Here is a 22,112-nt window from a genome sequence, read left to right as displayed (position 1 = left end):
ACTTTTCTGTAAAGAAGGAGAAAAACATTCCTCATGTCCACTGGGAGCAAAGCAAGAAGTGGTAGGTTTAAATTACAACAAAGGAGATTTAGGTGAGACATTATGGAAAAAAAGCCCTTTCCACTGTAAGGGTAGTTAAGCACAAGAATTGCCTAGGGAGGTTATGAAGAGGTTAGACAAACATATGTCAGAAATGATTTAGGTATAGCTAATCCTGCTTTGAGATAATGTTGGACTAAATAACCTTTTGAGTCCCCTTCTAGCACTATTTTCTGTGATTCTGTGATTAGGACACTGTACTCACATTGTCCTGCAGTGAGATGTATCTTCACTTTGTATTTTGCACTGTATGCTCTGCTTTGTTTTTACTCTAAGCTGATGGGATGAACGATAGTCTGATGTTTAAAGCTCTTTAGCCTTATTCTTAGTACCTTAGGAGCTTTGAACAGGGCGTTAGAAGCTCATCTTCAACCAGACAGCCCTGTTCCAGTTTTACACTAGCCATGTGTTAATAAGGGGCTTTGGTACACACCTCAGATTTGGGGACTTGTACTGTCTTTTAACTTGCAGTCAAACACTTATATGGCTGAGGGCTCAGTTTCTGCTTATAAGCAAAATGCAAACAGAAAAAAAAATAGCCATGAAAAGAAATGTATCATAGCTTCCCCATTAGTAAAACCAAAATAAAACCAGGCATGTTCTAAAGCTGAGTATAACTCAAGTTGTGAAACATCCTGGAACTGACAGATGGAGAATGATATTAAAGTGACAGATATTATCATTATTACCTCATCACAGAGACTGTTGAAGACATCAGTTTAAGACTGTCCTTATCTATCCTCTGTACCACTCAAAATTCTTTAACTTTGTTCTTCCATTTGGCATTCTGCCATCCTTCAGGATTTCAGTTCAGCTTTACATTCAGCAGGAGTGTGTTCGCAATATTGCCTCTGCATACTGAATATGGCTCAGCACAGCTACACAGCGGTGGGCTCTGTAAAACTCCATCTGGAGGAACAAGGAATAGGAGGTTTCAGATTTTGAAGTAGTTTAGAAGAAATTGGTCATACATTTTGACAGAAAGTGTGTCTGATTAGTGTAACTATTCTGCAGAGATGAGGTTGCACAGCATCTGTGACAGGGACATACCATTATGCCACAGCAGTGTGTAGTTTTCATGGCTCAGTGTGTTCTTGAACCTAGAGAGGAGATGGGACAGTTCTTGGTTTTGATGATCCCTTAGGAGCATGAAAGTTCATGTTTTCCGTGGTGTGATCTCACAACTTTTTACATTTATGTGATTAGTTGCCCATTCTTACTCAAGGAATGAGCAGTATCCATTTTCTTAGACAATTCCACTTTTTCACCAGGTAAGGGCAGGATGGAAAAAGGCAGACTCTGCAGTGCATGGTAAAGAGGAGAGCCAGAAGCCCCATCTGCAGATGGGAATCACATCTGTGGATCCTGAGTGCCACAGCTCTGTGCAATGGACTTAGACTGCTTGTTCTCTTCAGGCAGGTCCCTTAGGTGAAGGTTTCTGGCTTAGCATCTGAAAATGTACTGTTAAAAAAGCTTATTTGCTGCTTACACCTGGTTTTCTGTAGGTAGCCTGGTATTCATCTGATTTAAAAATTCAGGAGAGAAGCTGAATTCATGTGAAAAGAAAAATACTGTTTTGGTTTTTTTTTATTCACCACCTCATTTGCAGTCCTCAGAATTTCCCTAGTGAAGGGTCCTCTTGCAAATATATATGCACATGTGTTTTGTATGGGGATACATTCAGTACTGTTCAGTTGTATTATCTGAAAACAGCCTATGTTCAGTGCTGGAGCTAAAACTGTGCCACAGACTGTTTAAAAATATATGTTGTTTAAAGAAGACAAACACAGAATGTTCTGTATTATCTATCTGATATTTGAAGCTCTTAAAGAAGGTTCTTTTTTGAGTAATAACAGAATAAGAGATTCACAGAATGGGTCAGGTTGGAAGGGACCACAGTGGGTCGGTCATCTGGTCCAGGCTTCCTGCTAAGGCAGGGTCATCCCAGAGTACATGGCACAGGATTCCATACAGATGGCTCTTTAATATCTCCAGTGAGGAAGACTCCACAACCTCTCTGGGCATCTTTTCCAGGGCACACTCACTCACTCACTCACTCACTCACTCACTCACTCACTCACTCACTCACTCACTCACTCACTCACTCACACAATAAAGAATTTCTTCCACATATTCCAGTAGAACTTCCTGTGCATCAATTAAAACAATTGTATCATATTTTATTTGAGGGAAAGTAATTAAAATGGTAGCCCTTGCTCTGCTTTTACAGTTAGATAATTTTGAAGTTTATTAAATATAAGAGGAGTTTTATATAATGATTGTTACATTTCTAGAGTTTATAAAATCATTAGGATGCCTACCCTTCCTAAATGGCAGTCAAGCTTTTCCAGCCTTTCATGGAAGGTTTTATTCTGCACCATGAGATGCTACCCCTTGAAAACCCGAGGGCTCAGCCCCTGCAGGGTGAAGGGTGCCTGGGGAGGGCACTGAGTGTTGCAGACAGGGTGAAGGGAGGGCTCTGGGGAGGGTTTTGCCTGCCTGTGCCCAGCACATGAGGGACTGTGTGGGTCTCATCCCCTTACTGTTTGCCCCATGCTGGCCAAGAGAACCCCTAGTGCTCCACTTTCCCCAGCTGCTGCCCAGCTCAACAGCTGGATCCAGAGCAGTGTCTGAGCAGCAGTTACAACTTCATGGGCTCAACTGTCTTGATAGAGGTTGTCTGCTAGAGGCAGAGATAATGATAGCTTTCAAGGCTAATAGGCTTGGCAAGGAGGGAGCTGATACTGGAGGGAAGGCACCAAGAAATCAGTAGTAATTTAAAAATATAAATGTCGACCAGGATTCAAATTTCAGCCTTCAATTGATTTCATCCACTGTGTTCTCTGTGCTCTTCTCCTCTGGTGCTTTAGTAGTCATTAAATGAACTTGGAAAACATGTTTGTATCAATAACTCTTTTTTACCAAAAGCTATTAATTTCTAAAATAACATAAATACAGGTATAATTGTGATGTCACATTGTCAGAAACCAATTCAAATGTTTTTCAGAGAAACAAGTACATGTAAAATGGTAAGTATGCCATAACTAATGGTATTATTAGTTTGATATATTGCCAACTGGTCACCTCTTTGAAAATCAATCCCCAAGCTGATAAAATAAAATATCTCCCTAAAACTGATACATTTTTACACTGTCAATAATAAGAGAAAAGGTAAAGTTGCAGGTTTATCTTTATTTTTTCCTTTGTGTTACTGTTTGAAAGGTATCTTACAGATTGCTGTGATATGTGGGAGTGTGTATATGAACAAGAGATAGGTTATAGAAGTCATGAGCTATAAAAAGATTTAAAAAAATATCTGAGTGATCTTTAGACAATTCAGATGACATGTCTAACAAAGACTGTCAGTAAAATAAATGTGGTTATGTTAATATATTGAACCACTAACACATGTCCTTATCATAATGGAACTTACACAATGGTAGCTCCTGTCAGATTCTACTTTATACAGGCATGCATGTTTGTCTGATGCACAGAAAGACAACCATATCTATTTCATTTCAGCTCTGAATTGATGCTTCCATTTTAAATCACCCACAGAACATCTTCCCTTAAATCTGAGCTTCTCTCTTGCTGTTTGTCATGTTTCTGTATGAGTATACTGAAAAGAGGTTACAGGCAATCTGCTGAGGTCTGTGTGTATGGTGCATTTGACCTCTGGACAAGAAAGGAGTTTCATCCTCCAGTGCTTTTAATTCTTATCCTTGCAGAGACTGAATCTGTTGCTTGCATTCAAATAGTATGTCTCGTTAATGCTAAGAAGCAGTGACCCACATAGCACAATGGGTTCATTTGTCAATCCTGCGATTTCTGGGCTTTCCATTCATATATGTCTTAGCAGTAAATCGACTCAGAAATCATTTAATCAGTCTGTCAATGGTCTTGTCAATCAGTCTTGTCAATGGTCTGAATCCTGAAAAGTCCAGTTTCTCATTGGGCAGCACCCAGTAAAATAGATTTGGACCTAATACTAGATATTCAGACTCTGAAAATCCCCAGCAGCTCCCAAATCAAAACCACCAAAATCCTAAGTTAAAAAAGCAGGATCTGGTCTAGGTCTGAACTTCAGAGTGCAAAGCTGTCCCTGTTAGCATTTCAGAAATACTTTACATACAGTTACAGAAAGTAGTGTCCTTTTGTTCCACACATGAAAAAACCTGAGCTTTCATTGCTTTTTTTTTTTTTTTTTGCTATTTCCAAGGGCTGAGGCTAGAGTCTGAATTCTTTATAACAGTCAGTGTTATGCAAATGTCAATCATATCCTTACTATGTTTATTTTCAGTATTTACATGTTTATTTAAGTACTTTCCATTTCCTTTAAGCCTTACATAGCCAATCAGGCCAACCAAGGTATATAAAGGAACAGAACACTTTATTAGTGATATGCTTAATACAGTTTTTTTCCTCTTGTAGATGCAAGATTTACGGAATACAGAAGGAGCCCAGTATAGTTCCCATCCTCAGATGGCAACCATGAGGCCAAGGGTTCAACCTGCAGATATTAGGCAGCCAGGAATGATGCAGCACGGGCAGCTGACTACTATTAACCAGTCCCAGCTCAGTGCACAGCTTGGTTTGAATATGGGTGGAAACAATGTTCCTCACAACTCGCCCTCTCCACCTGGAAGCAAATCTGCAACTCCTTCACCATCCAGTTCAGTCCATGAAGATGAAGGAGAAGATAGCTCTAAGGTAGGCTTAGATGCTAGGATTACTATGTACATGGTGGATATTTTTAGGACCTGCTAAATGAATGATATGGCCGCAGTTATTAAGGTGATACTTTATACATGATTGGTGGTTCACTGAAGTGGATAAAGGGTTATGAATACAGAACTTGCAATATCCAGACAACTCTTCAGGCAGCTTGAGTAAATTACATCATTTCTCTTTGTGAGAGCAAGCTGGAATACTGTTAAACACGGAAGGGATAGTCATTCCTTTAGGACTTTAATATAAGGGTTGAGTTTTCTCACTTGCATAGCAGAGATGTTTGTTCCCAGTTAAAGATCAAGTTACTGCTATAAAAAGTATGAACAGTCTGTGCAATATGCTAGTCTTTGCTACTTGGTCACAGGATGAGTAAACAGAACATCATAGCAACCAGAACAGAAAGATCCTATGAACTTTAAAAACTTTACCTTGAAAATCTGGAAGACCCTGTATGAATTTATACTTTTGAGAGGTGCTGACACTTCGTCATGACATGTTTAAGCTTCATTTTCATGTCAGTACAGGAATGAAGTGATAAGAGTAATTTACATAATAAATTTCTTTAAAGGATAAATGTCAATCTATATAGTAGGTTTTGCATGCAATAATCTCCCAAATCTCCCAAAAATCCTGAAAACCTCCCAGAAATACACAAGTCCATTATCTTAATTTTGCACACAGAAAAGCTGAGACACAGGAAGATTGGGACTTTGTACTAAGTCATCCCTTAAACCAGGAACATAGCACGTCAAAACTGAGAACCTCCTTAGCTGTGTTTTGTGGTCACTAGAACAAAGCAGTCCCGTTATAGCACTCCTGCAGTGCAGTGTGTACCACAGCCATGTCTGGTGGGGAAAAGCTGCAGACTTGCAGGGAATGTGAAGAAAACATATTGTGAGTCACTGAGGAGGTATAATCCAGTCAAGAAATGTAAGTCTGATTTGTTTTAACATTATATTATTTTTCATGCCTCAAGCTATAAAATAATCATGTAATTGAAGACATATGTTTTACTACATTTTGAATAAATTCTGATTCAAAAGTTTTATTTCAGGACATTCCCCTGATTTCACAAACTTTAGGTTTTAAAAATTACTGAATAATTCATACATTTTAAATGAGGACTTTCTTACTGAGGGAGACTTTAAAATACAGCTATGTAAAAATAATTCCAGCAGCCTTTACTTTTTCAGAATAATTTATTTGCTACTCCTGTTGCATTGCTAATATTTTTACATTGCTGGGAGTGTGCAAAATGCTGTAAACTTCTGAAGAAAATACCCATTCAAGTAATTAGGATTTCCTTTCTACTTCTATCAAGTTATGAAGTATCAGTTATTTAACCTATATTTTTCGCATACTTTATCACTGTAGCACTTTGTGCTAACAAAAGTATAGAGTTGTGGTTTCAAGCAAGCAGTAGTTATCTGAAGTTAATGTTGTTAACTCAGAGAAATACAAAGAACTGCAGACGAAGTAAAACCTGGGCCTTTCTTTGTGAAAGCCAGTTTACAAAGTGTTCAACTTTTAACAAGGTTGTTATTTTGGAAAACTCTCTTTAAAATTCTCTCATGCTCAGTCTAAGCAGAAAAAGATGACAAATGGTAAAATGCACAACACAAAATTAAATCCAGTGTGCTAAAGTAGATACATTGCCTTAAAATTATATTTATAATTTCACTGCTAAGAGGAAAGTTTTAAAGGACATTACATTTGGTTAATATTGACAGAAGGCTTAAATTAATTTCCATCTAGTACAGTTTAAACAGCAAGCTTGATGGGGAGCAGATAATGCTATACATGTCTTTTGTGGGATTTCTTAGGGATTCATGGAAACACCTGAGGCTGGCCACCAATGGAGACAGGCAGTGGGCTGGCACACCTGATCCCATGCAATGGTTCAGTAGATCCCTCTGTAAAATACAAGAGAGGTGAATAATAAGCCTAAGGAGTTAAAGTGTATTGTTGTACTTAAAGATTTAAAGCTCTCCACTGTGTATCTTTTTGTCACATTGCTCTTCCTGGAAGCTGCCAGTGAGTGGATAAGAATAGTCAGAATAAACCAGTTTTCTGTGGAGATCTTTCTCCCCAGGTACAACAGTATTACATTTTATCAGAGTTGCCTTGGAGGGCCATGCGAAAGTTCTCACTCCAGAAATCCTCTTCCAAGTGAAAGGCAGCACTGGATGGGGACAGTAGCAGACAGACCAAATGTTCTGTCTCTTGTGGGAACATCTATCTTTTAACTGAATGTCACTTTGCAAAATTTGGATTTTTCTCTTTGGTTTATAAACTATCATACAGATGTGTGGTATTATTTAACAGATCATGGCCAGAGCTCATCAGCTAGTCCTTTGGTAGGAGTATATATACTGCAGTCATGGGGTCGGTGTTGGAGTTCGCTTTGTGCAGGCAGAGCTGTTCCTGCCATGAGCACTGTGAAAAACCAACTCCCCCTGAAATCACCTTGTCATTTATAGCAATAGTGACCTTCTCCCTGTTTAACCAGTGGGACAAGATGTTTGCCTGTGTACCCAGGTTGATCAAAAAGACAAAGCACGTTTCCAAATGGAAAATCACCTCAGTGTCAGATGACCTCCCTCAGTTTATACCAGCCCAAATGTATGAAAGAGAAGCCACTGATCTTCTCATAGCGTATTTGGTAGAGAGGTCCCTAAAAACGATACCAATTTCAATAGACAAAAAATACAGAAATCTCAATATCCTGTCCATGTTTAAATGAATTTATAGAAAGAGCATGATGGCAGGTATAAAAAAGCATGTACTTTATGAACACATTTGGACTAAAAGTATAATTGGTGCCCTATGAACCCCTGATTTCTGTGAATGAAGGAAATGACCATTTCAGCTCAATATGTATATTCCAAATTCCAGTATTAAGCTTTAGAAAGTGATGTAATTGTTTGTGTACTGGGCTTAGTGGATGTTCAGTCTATGATAAATATTCAAATTGTCGTAAGTGTTATCCAACATACACAGAACTAATGGCAACAGCTGCTAAACATTATTTGGCAATACTCATTCTCATAAAGACTTTTATATGGGATGTTCAGACTTCAACTGTCCTATATTCCCTTGCTCAAAGAAAGGGAAAGGGGCTCCATTTTAAATGGCTCAGTTTCCCTTCCTGCTACTGCTCTAGAAGCAGGACAGCTGAGGTTTCTTGACCATAAAATCAGTGACAACTGTAGCATAATTGTAAGGCTGGATATACATTCAGAGAGCTGCTAAGACCATGGAACTGTGAAGGTAGCCTCAGACTAAGGGTATTGTCTCTGCAAGGGTGCACATCCCTAAGGCTCCTAAATTCTTCTGAACCTCATATGTAGGGCTATCATTAGAAGAAGAAAAAAGGGGGAACTTAAAAATTAGTAGTTGTAAGTAACTATAAAAACATTCTAAACAGACTGGCCACTTAGCAAATGCCTTATTCTGACCACCTCAACATTGGAATATTACATTTATGTAATTCTTGCCATAACTCACACTGCTGGATCGTTAAACATGTACTTCGTTATTGCCAAGCATAATTGTGAGCTGCTGGAAGCATTACTGGTTTGTAAATAAGTATTTCTTCATAGATGGATAACAGGGTTTTCTTCCATCTTCATTTGCATTCACTTATGAGAGAAATTCAAATAATGTATTTTAGAGGGAAGATAGCAAGAGGGCTGCAAGTAGCAAGAATTAAATAACAGAAACACAATTACTAAGGAACTGCTGCAGCATATTCTCCTTATGTGGCAGAAGTTTTACAATATTTACTTTATATGATAGGAGTTATAAGTGGAATTCTGTGTTGTCTGTTCAGCCTATTATGCAGATGGTGCTTGATTAAAATCTATTTTAAACTACAGCGATTACTGCAAGATAGTGTGCATAAAACAGCTCTCCTAGCTCCATTAAAGGCTTTGGTACTATTGCAGTTTATTTTAAATATGCTTATAGACATTTTCCAGGTTCTCAAGGGACATTTAGATATCAACGATGTGCCTTACTTGATAGTTTTAAATCCTACACTAGATATTCTTGTGATCTATTACGTGTGCAACATGGTTAATGTACACTTTTTGAAAGTGAAAGATTATTGCTTTCTTGTGATAAATAAGTTAAATACATCACCATAATTAAGCAATAAGCCATGACAGGAGGTGGATTACCATGAGCTAACTACACCTCCAGGGATTTTGAGGCACAAGTCTATGCCTAGCAGAATATATATGGTTTTTATTTTATTTTCCATCTGTCTTTGCTTTGGTGGTTGGAAGTGGAGTCTATGAAGCTGATAGACTGATGGGAGCATAAGGTAGGCCATCATCTCAGCCATTTGCAAGGTTATTACTACTGGAATTCTGGTATTCTTTTTATTTCGTTATTTTCATATAAGACAAACAGAATTTCCCCTGTGAATACTCTGTTTTTAACAGTGGGTTTTTGAAGCCTCTTGATCATTAAGGTTAGCGAATAAGTTTTTAGAGCTGTTCACAGAACAGCTTACCAGAAGGCACTGACACAAGTTTCTGCAGTATATCACCTAGTTTAAGGGTAGTTGAAGTAATGTGGTAATGTACACAGTAGTGTACATAGAACTTTTAAATCTCGTGGGTTCAAAAACAAACTGAAAGGAGAAAAATGTTAGCAAATCACACAGGTAAAATCATAACTATAGAACTATCAAAGTCTTCTTGCACATGGTGTTTGCACTGGAATTCTGATTATTTAGACTAATGTTCTCAAATTAGAGCCCTAGTTAATTATACTGTAACTAGCTAGTTTTGTGTACCCTGTAGAATTCAAAAATAGCAAGAGAGAAAAAGCTGGATAACAATAAAGGGTAGCACAATTCTGGTTTTCCATACTTTCCAAATGCTGACAATAGGCTGCATGTCTATTAACTTTGTATTAAAGTTGCAACTATTGTACCATAATGCTCAGAAAACAAGCAACTTCATTTTCAAGTTGTGGTCATTGCTTTTTTTGCTGTTTTTAGTAAGCCACAGAGATCTAGATTGTTCACTGGGTTCTGTTGGACACCACATAGTGAGGCATATAGGAGAATAAAAAAGTTATTTTTCTCAAAATGAGGATTTCCAGCCATTTTCCTTATGCAGTTCCAATGATTTGAACACCTGTATCCTCCTGTGCCACTTGATACGCATTATTAAAAAATAATAATAGGAGGAAGTGAAAGAAGTCATGCTAGTAGATCCTTCGCCTGGAGCATACCATTTATGCTCTTGATCTTCTCTTCTCTTAAAAATGCTTATGATGCACAGTGCTTTGGTCATGCTGACAAAAGAAAAAAGCCTTTGAACCCACCTGTAAGATCACACACCATTTCTACAGTTACAGTAAATTAAGTGATCATATCAAGAAAAGCTACTTTGCCATGGAGCTCCAATGTGTTTGAGAATCAGGTTATCATGCCTTTTTGTGCTTGTAAGTCATAGAATCCTAGAATCATTTAGGTTGGAAAAGACCTTCAAGATCATCTAATTTTTAACCTAATTGTTAGTCTAACTGTTAACCTCACACTTCCAAGCTTATCACTAAGCCATGTGCCCAGGAGCCACATCTACATATCTTTTAAATGCCTCCAGGGAAAGTGACTCCACCACTTCCCTGGGCAGCCTGTTCGATGCTTGACAATCTGTTTGGTGAAGAATTTTTTCCTAATATCTAATCTAAACTTCCCCAGGAGCAACTTGAGGCCATTTCTTCTCATTCTGTGGATTGTAACTTGGGTCAAGAGACCAACACTCACCTTGCTACAACCTTCTTTCAAGCAGTCGTAGAGAGTGATAAGGTCTCTCCTGAGCTTTCTTTTCTCCAGCGTAAACAACCTATTTCCTCACCTGCCCCTCACAAGATTTGAGCTCCACAGCCTTCACCAGCTTCACTAGGAAAATGAGGTGCAGGGTTTTTTTCAGGTAGTACATAAATAAGGCACATGAGCTTTCCTCCATACACCATTCCTCTTTCACTCCTTCCTTCATACCATTTGCTTTTACATGAGCAAATATAAAAACTACTCAGCTAAATCCAGATAAGTCAAAACTGATCCTTTAAAGGGCTCTAAACTGTCTATAGTAGTAAAGGTTAGTTTCTTCTTTAATTAGAAAGTGTGTTGGGGAATGTCTGTAAATGGAATTGCTTGATTCAACCAGATTTTCTTCAGTCCCTGGAAGATGTACACCAGCTGCAGAAGAAATTGATTTGAGCAGTAGTCTGGGGTCATTCTGGGGAAGGATGAGAATAAGCAAAAGGTAGAAATGACAGTGTTCCTGCTGTCTACAGATGGTTCATGGTGTTGAACTGATACCCAGGCTATAGAGAAACTAATTTCATTTGAATTTTCTCATTATTTTCTTGTTGTAACCACTAGCAATAAAATTTAGAAAAGGTGAAAAGATGACCACACAGAGATTATAGCAATTATATGAAAGAGAAATATAAAGTATTTAAGGGAAAAATAGCATTACCTGAAATATTTATAATTAATTTTATACATGTGACTAATGCAGATGTTGTCAACATTTCCATTATCAAAGATAACAACAAAAATTCCATTTCTGCATGCAAAATCCAAAGTCTTACAGAGGCTGTAAGAGTGGTTGGATTGATTTAAACTGGCTTTCTTTTATAGTACTTTCCTAATTTTATGTTACAGGTCAATGGTGGTGAGAAGAGACCTGCTTCAGATATAGGAAAGAAACCCAAAACTCCCAAAAAGAAGAAGAAGAAGGACCCAAATGAGCCACAGAAGCCTGTGTCTGCCTATGCATTATTCTTTCGAGACACTCAAGCAGCCATCAAGGGCCAAAACCCCAATGCTACTTTTGGTGAAGTCTCTAAAATTGTAGCTTCAATGTGGGACGGCTTGGGAGAAGAACAAAAACAGGTACAATATGTGCTGTAGCTCAGAGGCTTTGTTTCAGGAAAGTGTTATCAGGGTCATCTGAGCACTGTAGGCACCTTCTTTTGTTAGCCAGGATGAAACTTGAATATGTGCCATCTCAGGAATATGATTTAAAGAGAATGAGATAAGGAGAGTATTTTTTTATTTCATCTGTATGAAATCACTAAAAGAGTTTACCTTGTTTTGGAATGTGGCACAAGTTTTAGGTTTATATTTAGGAATGTTTTATGCTGAAATCTGTGGGCCAAGGATTTTGCAATGTCATTTCACACTGTGTGTGAAACTGCCATGTCAGAGGACCTTGCTGCCAAATCTTAGATCTGATATATATAACTGATACATATCTGAGCTCCCACTTGCAGATGTTTCCCTTCCCCATCACCCCATGATTCCAGAAGTGAATCTGGGCTCACATTTGCTCCCAAACCACATGGCTTTTATGAAAAAGTTAGTGATGTGTTGACCCAAGGAGACCTAGGGTGGATGCTGGCAAAGGGCATCCTCTAGCATATATATGGGCTGTGGAAATCACTTCCCAAGGTTAATTCCATCTTCTATGGAAGGCCTTGGTTCTGCAAGGAGGCCAGCAGAGCTGCACCTTGAACTTTGCAGAAATCCTTCCAAGTCAGTCAAAGCTGTGTAAAAGTGGGCAGCTCTGAAAGCTCATCACATTTAAGTGGTAACAGCTGGCAAATACCATTGGTCCTCACTCTAGCATACCATTGCTCTTCTGTTGTTATTGGTTGCATTTTTACTAAGTGCCAACAGAATGGATTGGATTGATAAAGGAATGGGAACTTTAAGAAAGCAACAGATATGGAAGGAAAGGATGTGCTGGGTGAGAGTTATATTGGCTACAGGAGACCTGAACTGGGATTGATAGCACAGAGAGTGGAAGAGTACTGGGAATGAACTGAATCTCATTCATTCATGCATTGTTATTACAAAATTGAAGTTAAAAAATTAAGAATTAACAAAAAAATTTTAATGATTTTTTGGTATGTAGAATTATTTGGGCTCAGGAAAGAATGAAAAAGGAGGGTTACTTTGCTAATAACTTGGTGGTGTAGCTACATCTCAATCCTTGTTAAAGATACCTGTGTAAAAAGAATCAAGATTTGGCACTTGCTGACTAAATAAAAATTAAAAAAAAAAAAAAAAGGCCAGCATTTGGAAGGTTTAGCTGGAGGAAAGGTAACTTTCTGAACACAGAGATCAGAAAGATCACTTAGACTGGCACATTAGAGTTATTTTCTTGTGTTGTCTTTCTTTTCCCTTTTTTAAATATGTCCAGGAAAGGCCAATCTAAAAGACTGTAAAATGCTCATTTCCTACAAGCTTGTCATGCGACTGCTACCACCAAAATATTAAAATGCTTCTACAGAAATGTGTAAGAAAAGTGAATGAGAGCCTAAATTTCCAGCTTTAATTTTTATTTCCTATTCATGGTTGAGAGCAAAATTTGAATAAGTCCTATGCTGCAAGAACAGAACAAAAATTATTTTCCTTGTCTCTGTTGTTGTTAATAAGTTGAAACACAGATGAGTGATGTGTTATACAATCCATATGTTATTCATCCACATGCATGTAAAAATGGCTGCAACTATGTTTTTAAGCCAATTTTTTAAACGGTTTGGGTTTGCACATCTTTATTATTTTTTGACTCATTTTGCCTATTCATTATAATCAATTAAGACTTTTTTAAAATTCCAGGCCCAAGCCCTTTCTAATCTAACACTGTACAAAAATAATAAAAGATAGTCCCCATTTTAAAAAAATATCTCATTGGCAATCCTATTTTCTAGAATAAATTTAAACTCATTTTTTATTCCATTAGGGATCTAATAGTACAAAGTAATGGTAACAAGACATCTTAACAGACTAGATAGTCTGTATTTTAAAGGCCTAATTTTTCAGACCCAGAGCATTAGTAACTGCTATAAAACCAATGTCTCTTGTAGGAAAATTGGACTCTAAAAATATGAATGATTAATGTAGTATTTGGCAGTGAAGAAGCTTCAGAAATTCAAAAATAGTTAAATAAAGAAACAATAACATCATTAGAGGACTACTTTATTGATGAATTATACTTGTTGAAAAGGATTCAATTATCATAAAGCTTCTGGCTTATGTTTTGGAAGCTAATGCTTATTCTGGAATTTAAATAGAAATATGTTTCCAAATTATGTTTCCTGAATTGGAACTCCTTTTACTATTTAAATAGTAAATATAAATGAATCAGAAAGTAGAACATAATGCAGCTATTGAGAAAGAAGAATAGCTTCATGTTTTCATGGTAAAATGAAATCTTCTTTGTTCCGATGACATGAGCCTTTTTTCTGAAATGCATAGAATTCTTCTTGTTTATTCCTCAAGACTGACCACAGAATAAATAAAAGTATAGAAACTCAGTACAATAATGACCTTGGGGCAGTATATGTATGTCCAAGACTTTGCAACAAAATGTTGATAACCTGACATATTAGACTGTAGCTTGAAAATCTTTGTGCAATAACCACAAATGTTCTTCAAACTAGGAAGAACTAGGAAAGTGTTTGAGAAAATAGGATTTGAATGACAAAAATGGAAATAGTGTTATGAACTAGGTGACGGTGGGTGCCTTACTGAAGTTAGGAGAGAGTTATGCTTAAAATGAATGGCACTCTGATACTCTTACCGTGAGAATAATGCAATTTATTAGACTAAAGCAGATACCAGTATTCTTCCCTCTTATTTTATCATATGAAGACATTTGAATTTTTGAATCATATGTTCCCATCAATTTCTGTGTGTAAAAGACCCATTTGCAAACAATGCTGGTGTGTGCCTGTATTTTGTTTGTCCAAATCTATCTACACAGAGTCTAGAAGTTAAAGGGAGTTTAGTGGTCATGGTGGATTTTGTCATGGACTTCTCAAATCCTGGATAGAGTACAATAATTATACATGATCAGAAGCAGGCACTGTACATTTTCCTTCATTTTTCACTGTAAATGCTTTCTAAAATTGTTCAGATTAATAAATCTGTGAATGGTAGGCAGCTGTAGCAGTAGTATGTTGAGATACATTCTCCAAAATGCTGTAGCTGTAGCACTGGGATTTTTATTTTTTTTCAGTGACATTTCCACTGCCTCTCTTATGATCACAAACACTGTTTTGTCCTTAGTACTATACTTCTGTGCATCCCATTTCTATAGCTTGTCTATGTACATCTTTGCCCTTTGCACACTTTTTTACTGCAAAGGGAAGATAAACAGCCCGTAGGAAAGAGGGATCAGCATGCAGCAGCAGGGTTGAGTTGCTGGCTTTCAGACAGAACACTGGTTTAAACTGGGTAAAAAGGCTATTTAGGTCATTTTCTGTCCTTAGATGTAAAAGGAAAGTAATTTTAAATCAGTACCAGATGTGCATGTACTAAATGAACCTTAAGTTTCTAATTGGAGTTCTAGTAAAGCTGTAATAGATGTGGCAAATTACAAACAAAATGTTCTTGTTTACATTAGTGTAACTTTAAAACTTCAGCCAAAGACCTTAATAAATGTTCTGTTATTCTAAAAATGGAATTGAATGTCTATTCAACATTCAACAAAATTAATCTCTGGTGTAACTTCAGTGACTTAACTGGAATTCTAGTAGGAATTAATTTGGCCTTCTATGAACAGCTTAGTGTGCACACTTGTGTGTGTGTGTGTGTGTGTGTGTGTGTGTGTATTCCTGTGTGTTTGCTTCAATATTGATTGCACTGGTCCTACAGCTGGGAGAAGGAGGGATTCACCTCAGGCACCCAAAACTTAGCAGTCAGAAGAAGCAGGTGAAACGACTCTTTGAGTGCTGTGACAGATGCTTTCTTTCAGGCTGCATAATTCATAGACAGTAATATTAGCTGCAACAGTTCAGCTCAATAGCAACACCTCATTATTTTATCCCTCAGTATTTATTCCTATGGTTGACGCCTCATGAAATTACTGTTAATGTGTTTATATAAGGGCAGATCTGACACAAGTGGGAAGAATTTAATTTCCCACTCATTCTTTCCTGCTGATGTGTCCTCTTCCCCTGGTAGAAGTGGCAAGTGTAAATAGTTAATTTGCTTCAATTATGAGCCTGTCCTGCTAAATTAGAAGCAGCAGGGATATGAAGAGCCAGAATTATACATATGAGGCAGCTGACAAATCCTCCAAGCTCACAAAATCAAATCATTTGCTCCTCATCGGTGCTCAAAGACCCACTAGATAAAAGCTGCAGTTTATTCTTTAACATCTGATGGAACTTGGATTGTATGTTACCAATACTTATGTAAAACTAAGTCCCTGTGCATTAGTGTCAATTTTTGTGGCATTTTCACTATAACCCACAAGATTTCAGGGTTTTTTATTTTGACTCTAAGAGGAACACAGACTGATTTGGGCATGAAAAATAACAAAGCGTGTTTTAAAAGTTTCTCTTTTGACCGCAGGGATGTTTCAGACACAGCAGCACATTATCCACCAGGTAGATCAGGAGGGGGTTTACAAGTAATGCTGGCCAGCACCTTATATCTCCACAGCTTCTCTCGTGATGTGAGACACCACAAGTTAGACCAAAATGGATCCAAGATCAGTGTTTCAAGAGGTCTTGACTCCACCTGTCCTCTGGGAGCACCAAGCCCAGGTTCTCCCTCCCAGGGTGTGATGGCATCCCATCCCTTGACATGGCAAATGAGATCATCCATCTCACGGCTGGAAGAGCCATCATGTCCCCATTGCATTGCCATGCATGCAGGCTGCCTAGTGTCAGGATATCAGACTGTTCAGGAGACTGGCTGCTGAAACAGCTTCAGAAGATGTGCAGATCACGAGGTCAAAGTAGTCAGTAGCATTTTAAAACAAATTTTCAATTTCTTCCCTTATGCATACTGATATAGTCACACAGACATTTGTTTATCTACCTCTCATTCTCCTTTTAAAAACCCTTATGTGCTCTATGCTAATGAAGCAATCTCCAAGGAATAACTAACACACTTGTAAGAGGATGAGAATGTACCTCCAGTTTAGTAGATAAACAACCACACAAGGTTTAGCTTTGTTTTATTTTTGTAAATGAGAATAGGAAGAGAAGGCACATCTGTGTGTGCACACTGCCAAATGAATTATAAGCAAAATGGATTCTGGAATAGGCACAAGAGACAGCAACCTTGCATCTCTCCTCCCAGCTACCTGCAACAGCAATGTTGCTTTAACCAGTGTTGCATCTTAGGCGTATTTGGGAGATGCACAGTTTTTCTTCACAAATTTCTGTATTGAAATTGCATCTCTACCCTTTGAAGGTCTAGACTGGGGTGTCAAGATTTCAAAACAACTGATCCTCATTCCTGGTGTATTCTCCTTGTCCCTTCCTCTGAAAGCATCTGGGCTTAATGAGCTGGAACATAAATGGGCCAAAAATAGGCGCATACTAAGTCCAGATACAACTCATGTCTATGTACATATACATAAATTTTTACCTTCAGGTTTTCTATAGCCCTGGCTTTTACATGGCAGTCCTTGAACCCCTTAACTTCCACTGGTTTCAGAGGGAAGAAGTATCAGCCCTCTGGGAGCACTGAAGTCACAGGGAGCATCAGACACCCCCTGCTCAGGGTGGACTTCTAACATCCATTTGCAGCACACAACAAATACAGCTCCTAGAAGAATATTGCACAAGGCCCCTGAGTTATGAAATGTTGACTTTAATTCCACCTTCTCATTGTACTTGGAAGCAGCTGGGCCAAAAGGACCCTGGGTTTTAAATACTGCTGTAACAATGTGCATAAATAATAGCCTTAATTTTCAACTTCTTCCCCAGCTTTTAGCCATACATTTGACTTCAATAGGAACATGACTTTTAAGTAATTTGCATACAAAACTGGATTTAGGCCCAATTACTATGCTTCCATTCAGGCTCACATCCTGGTTTTTTGCAATGAACTTTTTTTAAAAAAAATCATTCATTCATTTTTTACAATTAATTAAAAAAAAAAAAAAATAAGAGTACCAGCAGGTGGAAATAATTGCCAGATAAACCATACATTTAATGTCCCTTGTTTTGTACTCAACTTTCCTCCAACATGCTTCTGATAAAGTGTACAGTCTTACAGTCTTCTGGTAAGCTGAAAGCATCAGGAGTAGAAAATCAAATTTAGGCCTGGCACAAATGGCTGCAATTTCCAGTGTTCTCCAAGAGTCTCACTGTTTGTGCTAGAGCTGAATTTGGCCTGTGATCTTTCCCCCACATGCCAGAAGGACAGAACTCTTTCCCCTAAGCCTCCAATATGTCATCAGTATCTTTTCTGTGCTCTACAGGCAAAGAGACTGCTGAGCCATATAGCCAGCCCTGGGCCTCTTTGTTACTGTATGTACTTAGATTAAAAATCAAGTGGTAACATATTTCAATGTCCATTAAGCAATTCTGAGGACTTTTTTTCTGACTGCTGTGGGAATATCTTTCTCCATCTTTTAGATGAGTGTGTGCAGCTCTAGGTGCCTTTGCTGCAAAATCGGGAGATTAAAACTAGAGATATGTCTCCCACTTGGAAAAAAATACAGGTTTTCTCTATGAGCCGACATATTTAGGGCCAGGAGTGACAATCTGAATGTGGAATTTAATTCTGGATTGGAGCCTACTGTATTTTATCAGATGACATTCCTGTAACTGTAGTCCGTGAAAATGACACTCCCGTGGGATATAGCACTGCAGAGACCAAGAATACAAAATCAGTCCTGTTGCTTTTTGATTTACTATTTTTGCATGCACTGTTTTGTGGTGTTTCTGGAACGCTTCCACCAAAACAAATGTGGGCACTTTTACATCATTTTAAAAAGACAAATAGAACTTGCTTGCAAGTCTCAGTTCTAAGGAGATATCCACAAGATAAACAGAAAACTTCCCTCTCTTTGTCATCCTCATACCATCTATTTAGGCAAAGCCAGGGAAGTAGCATGGTTCTTTCTAATTTGCTTTGTCAGCTAGGAGAAGCAGAGCTTTTGCAGACTTCCAGGAAGCATAAATTCTAAAAGTCTCTTTTTCTCCAAAAATTATGGGTCAGTTTAGTTCACTGTCTCCAAGTCTCGCATCATCTCTAGTATCAAAGGGGACTGTAGTCACAAACAATAGTTTTCCATTAGCACCTGATAGTCAAAGCTGAGGATGTGGTTGCAGACATTTGAATGCCTATTTTGACTCTTTTGATGACTGGGGGAAAGGAAATCTGTTCCCCTCAGGCAATAAGGGTGCAAGCCACAAGTGATAGGGTAGTAATCCCGCCGCCTATTGTGTTGTGATGTGTTGATAATCCTCCACAAGCAAGTTGGGATGAAGTTCGTTGTGAAAAAATGCCTAGTCAGAGTAAAAACCTGGCTTTACAGGTATATTTCAACTGTACATATATGTACATATATATATCAGTAATGAACTTCATATTATAGAAAGCACAGGAGACATAAAGCCAACCTCAAGGAATTTATGATCCAAAAAGACAAGAACTAAATGGCAGTTAAAATCCATAAAGTAAAACATGACCAGAATTTGGCAGCATAAAGCAAAAGCGCGTAAGTTCTACTGTGGTTTTAATTTGGTGACTTTAGTATTTGTGAGTGGTTGTCCTATAACCTGTCACCCCTCTATCTCCAAGTGGAGTGTTGGTGCATTCAGTTTAGGGATGTGTTCATAAGAAGAGTTCAGTCCTTTCTGTAGGCTGCAGTAGCTGTGGTGGCCCACATGCATGGTCAACCCAGGAAACCTGAGCTAAAGAGTGCTGGTGCAATGGCCTGGACACTGGTACCAGCCTGTGAGGTCAGGATATTCATTTTACCCCGTGGCCTAAATAAAATTCTATACTCTATATTTATGTTTATATTATTTATAGTTTATAGTTATAGTTATAGTTATATATTTATGTTTCTATATGTTGTATCTATATTTATATGCACAAAGTAGGTTTTCATGCTCTCTCCTTTTTACATGCTTTGCTGTACAGTGTAAGGGAACTTGAAGCTTGCAGCTTGGAAGTGCAATTAAATAAGGACCTGTGTATTTTGCTGTCTGCATTTGCATGTGTGAAGCACAATAGGAAAATAATGCCAGCAAGTTCCATTTATAGACAAATGTATGCAGTCTTGGTGTTTTGGGGTTTCTATAACATGCTGAAGAGAAAAAGAATAAATTAAACTGACCTACCCTGCTTATACAAAATGATGTCTTCTTGTGCCAACATTCATTTTTCCACAACTGGGACAATATAGCAAATAAAATACTGAGTAAGGACACAAATATGTTGCTGAATCAGAATGGGCCTTTGCTGCCTGAGTGACAATCAGTTGATGTTCAATTATCATGTTAATTGAATTAAAGCAAAATAGAAATTACTTAATTCCATAACTATATTCTTCTGTCAAGTTACTTATTTCATAATTGTTGCTTGCTTGACAGAGGACAGGAAAATGACCTTATAGGAGATTTCTAAGATGCTTTAATTAATTAATTAATTAATTAATATTCCCACTATACAGTATAGATAAGCAACAGAACAGAGCTCTGCTTTATGATACAGGAAAAATGTTAATTGTATTATTGGATATTATGTGGTTTATAATTTGGCAATGTCTTAAGCATGAAGCTCGAAAGACCTTCAGCTGTTTTCTAGAGCACACTTGAATGATGACACAAGCCTTTTTCCTCCCCAAAAATGCTGCAAGGATGCAAGTCTTACACTTACAACAACATGAAACTATTTAAGCCTGAGGGCTAAAAATTCTCACAGCTGCAGAAAAAAAATTTTAGAAGAGTTTGAGAGGAGCAGCTGACTTGTTCATACCTGTTTGAGGTAGTGCTGCAAATGCTGAAGACACTCCCCACTTGCCCTGCCTTCATAAACCCTCAGTGTAAATCCAGTGCAAAGCCTGTGAATTGGTACCACTGCCAGGGCCACATTCATTTGCATTCAGAGGAAAATATTGACAGCCAGACCAGACCTTCTTACTATTTATGTTACAAGTGTTTACTCCCCAGACAGGCAGAACTTACCCTAATTTTTAGTCTAGGCCATGACCAAAAGCAGCGTGAGGATCATCAGCCTACTTGTATGCTCACCTGAGCCATGGGCACCCTCAGAAGGGCACAGACAGGGAGAGCTCAACCTGTTGTCCTCAGAGGACACACCAATGCTTTTCCAGGGACAAAGTGGGGTGAGCTGATCACCTTCCAGACAAGCCCGCCTGCAGGGGCCATTCTTGCCCATGCAAAAACTAAAGCAGGCTTCGGTCATCTAAAACTTTCTCTTTTTTTTTTTTTTTTTTACTATAATGACCTCCTGTTAAATCATTTAATTTTATAGTGCCAGGGAAGATTTGGTGGTCATGTGATTATTATTCATTCACCAAAAGATTCAAGGGAAGAGGGTAAGGCAGTGTGTACACTGAACATGGTAGATGCATAAGTGGGACATAATTAAATAACAATGGTCTGATGATGTTTCTATGAAGTAGCGATGTTTTAGATGGAGATTTGCAGGGCTGTTGTTAGCTTCATATTATTGAGTTAACCTTGTGCAATATGACTATTTTCAGGAAAAGTCAGGTCCCAGAGGACTCTTTCAATTATGCTGTGACTGTAAGAGCACAGCAGGAGTGTCTATTTTTTATATTTGTGCAATGCAAAATAAAACCCAATGTGGAAGCAGTAGATACATGATCTTTTGAAGAACATTATTCTGTGTAAAATTCTTTGTTCAGCTCTGTTTTTTAAGTTGGCTATCAGAGTGATGCAGAGGCATTGCAATATACAAAGCGGTATAACAGTCTTTGTTGTGTAGGTCAAGCTGAATTCATTCTAGCAGCTAGGAGAAGACTGCTGACTAATTTCTTATTTGTTTTCAAAACAAATAGTAATTCTCCTAATAATCACAAACTATTACAATTTAAGGAGCCAATTGCTAGCTTGTTTTTTTATTATTTGCAGAACCATAGGAGATCAACAAACACTACGTATTTATCTTAATCTGGAGAAATTACAAGGCTGCACAGCTAAATCCAATCTTTTTCCCTATCTGTCTTTATATTTACAATTTTAGAAGTCTAAGACTTCTCTGTTTCCATTATGATCTTTAGCCTCCCTGGGAAGCAAAAATCTTTAATCCTTTTAGGCAGCCTCTGAGTTTTGCCAGCCTGTATCTGAGGTTTGTTCTGTGTCTGAAAGCAAAGTGTTAGTGAAACAAAAAATTGTTTCACGAGTACTTTCTTTGTAAAAACGGTGTTGTACTGGATTCTTCCAGCCTGACATTACCACTCTCCCTTTGTAGTCTGCAACTGTATTGTCCTCTGTGTGTAAAC

The 22,112-nt window shown here is 37.9% G+C and overlaps 1 protein-coding gene across 2 annotated transcripts in view; it reads left to right on the top strand.

The window, feature by feature from the left end:
• Positions 1 to 22,112, top strand: part of TOX (thymocyte selection associated high mobility group box) — a 217,215-nt gene that overhangs the window by 168,217 nt on the left and 26,886 nt on the right. Inside the window, exons 4-5 of one of the 2 annotated variants that reach the window (XM_033069988.2) lie at positions 4,531 to 4,809; positions 11,522 to 11,752. In XM_033069988.2, coding sequence (XP_032925879.1) covers positions 4,531 to 4,809; positions 11,522 to 11,752 — 510 coding nt within the window. The remainder of the gene's footprint in view (positions 1 to 4,530; positions 4,810 to 11,521; positions 11,753 to 22,112) is intronic. The other variant, XM_033069996.2, reaches the window with a different exon arrangement.

This window comes from Catharus ustulatus, chromosome 1, assembly GCF_009819885.2.
Source record: "Catharus ustulatus isolate bCatUst1 chromosome 1, bCatUst1.pri.v2, whole genome shotgun sequence".
NCBI classification, from domain to species: Eukaryota; Metazoa; Chordata; class Aves; order Passeriformes; family Turdidae; genus Catharus; species Catharus ustulatus.
The sequence above is the reverse complement of the archived record's forward strand: the minus strand, read 5'-3'. Positions and strand labels throughout refer to the sequence as shown.